The sequence below is a fragment of the Octodon degus genome, unplaced genomic scaffold (assembly GCF_000260255.1).
Source record: "Octodon degus isolate 3935 unplaced genomic scaffold, OctDeg1.0 scaffold00023, whole genome shotgun sequence".
NCBI lineage: Eukaryota > Metazoa > Chordata > Mammalia > Rodentia > Octodontidae > Octodon > Octodon degus.
In genome coordinates this window covers 20,313,216-20,314,827 of record NW_004524599.1, presented here as the reverse complement: position 1 = coordinate 20,314,827, position 1,612 = coordinate 20,313,216, and the positions used below count along the sequence as shown (strand labels likewise).

General features: G+C 61.7%; 1 protein-coding gene across 4 annotated transcripts in view; it reads left to right on the top strand.

Moving 5' to 3' along the window:
* The first annotated feature begins 244 nt into the window (after nt 1-244).
* Nucleotides 245-1,612, top strand: part of LOC101579118 (zinc finger and SCAN domain-containing protein 23) — a 21,064-nt gene continuing 19,696 nt past the window's right edge. For all 4 annotated transcript variants that reach the window (XR_002820510.1, XR_002820511.1, XM_023712091.1 and 1 more), the window contains exon 1: nt 245-814. Coding sequence is in view for 2 of the 4 variants with exons in the window: in XM_023712091.1 (XP_023567859.1) it covers nt 422-814 (393 nt within the window). In the remaining 2 variants the exon portion in view is untranslated. The remainder of the gene's footprint in view (nt 815-1,612) is intronic.

The following is a 1,612-nucleotide window of genomic DNA, read 5'->3' as shown; positions in this document are numbered from 1 at the left end:
CGGCTGACCGCCGAACGCGCCCGCAGGCTTCCGCGACCACCGAGACACGACCTCGTCGGGTGGCCAGAGCGGCCCGGAAGTGCGCGGCCGGCAGCGCGGGCGCGCGGAGGCTCTTCCGCCGGGGGCGAGCCCGCCGCTGCCGAAGCCCGCCGAGACTGGGGAGGGAGCGCCCGGCGGCCGGTGCCAGTTCTCCCGGCGGCCCTTCCCTGCGGTCCCCGCCGCGGGCTGTGCGCTCGCGCCCTGCTAGCGCGGGCTCTTGCCAGCCGGGGAGCGGCGGCCGCGCGGAGGGAGGGAGCGGGCTGCGCTGCGGCGCGAAGGAGTGCGGCTCGCCGGCGGCGGCTGCGGTGGTCCCGCGCCCGCTCTGCTAGGGCGGAGCCTCCGGGCCAGGGGCGGAGCCCGGCGCTCGGGCCTCGGGGGCAGGATGGCGGCCGGCGGGGCTGCGGGGCAGCCGGGGGACATCGTCCAGGTGACGGTGAAGGAGGAGGGCCATGCTTGGGACCCAGGGCCGCGCAAGCCGCGGGGCGGGGCGGGTCCCGCCGAGCTCTCTCGCCGCCGCTTCCGGCAGTTCTGCTATTGGGAGACCCCCGGGCCCCGGGAGGCGCTGCGCCAGCTCCGCGAGCTCTGCCGCCAGTGGCTGCGGCCCGAGACCCGCAGCAAGGAGCAGATCGTGGAGCTGCTGGTGCTGGAGCAGTTCCTGGCCGTCCTGCCCGGGGAGCTGCAGGCCTGGGTGCGCCAACGGCATCCCCAGAGCGGGGACGAGGCGGTGACGGTGCTGGAGGACTTGGAGCGCGAGCTGGATGAGCCGGGAGAGCAGGTGGGAAGCGGAGATGCGGTCTTCTGTACTGTAGAGTGGGAGTGCAGGGGTCCAGAGCGAGGACGGGGGGTGGATTAACACTGCCCTGCTGCTCCAAAATGTGGTTTTCAGTACCCATTTCTTATTTCATCGTTTGCTCTTAAGTTTCACTGGGTAACTGTTCTAATGAGATGATTTAACCAAATAGGAAACTTTGCTCTATAGCTTATACAGGGATATTTTATTTAGTGACTGTAAGATTCTAGAAATACCTTTGGTAAATGTGTAAAGTAATTACCGTCCTGTGTACACTTTTCTGTGTTTTTTCCCCGATATGCTGAGGATCAAACGTGGGCTCTTGCGCTTGCCAAGCAGGTGCTTATGTCGCTGAGCTGTCCCCAGCTTGGCCTGTATAGCTCTTGTTAGGATGTGCACTGCTTTTACCACACGTGAAAATAAGTCAGCGTAAGGATGTGAGAAACGTCTCCTAGAAGAGACAAACACAGAAGTAGCCCAGAGGCAGGTATGGTGCCACCTGCCTGTAGTCCAGCTACTGGAAGGTTGAGTCAGGGATCACAAGTTTGAGGCCAGCCTGAGCAATTTAGAGAAACCTTGTCTCAAAAAATAAAAAGGGGCCAAGCATTGGCCGTGACTCATCCACATGGCTGACACTGACAAAGGTTCTACAATCTGAGGTGCAGGATCTCAGAATAAATCCTGAGGGCATTTCACTGACCTTGTCAGACCAAAAAGCTACAACTCTTGTTGCACAGGTCCTGCTTTACCTTGGTCTTAACCATCCAGTAGAAAAGTATGAAG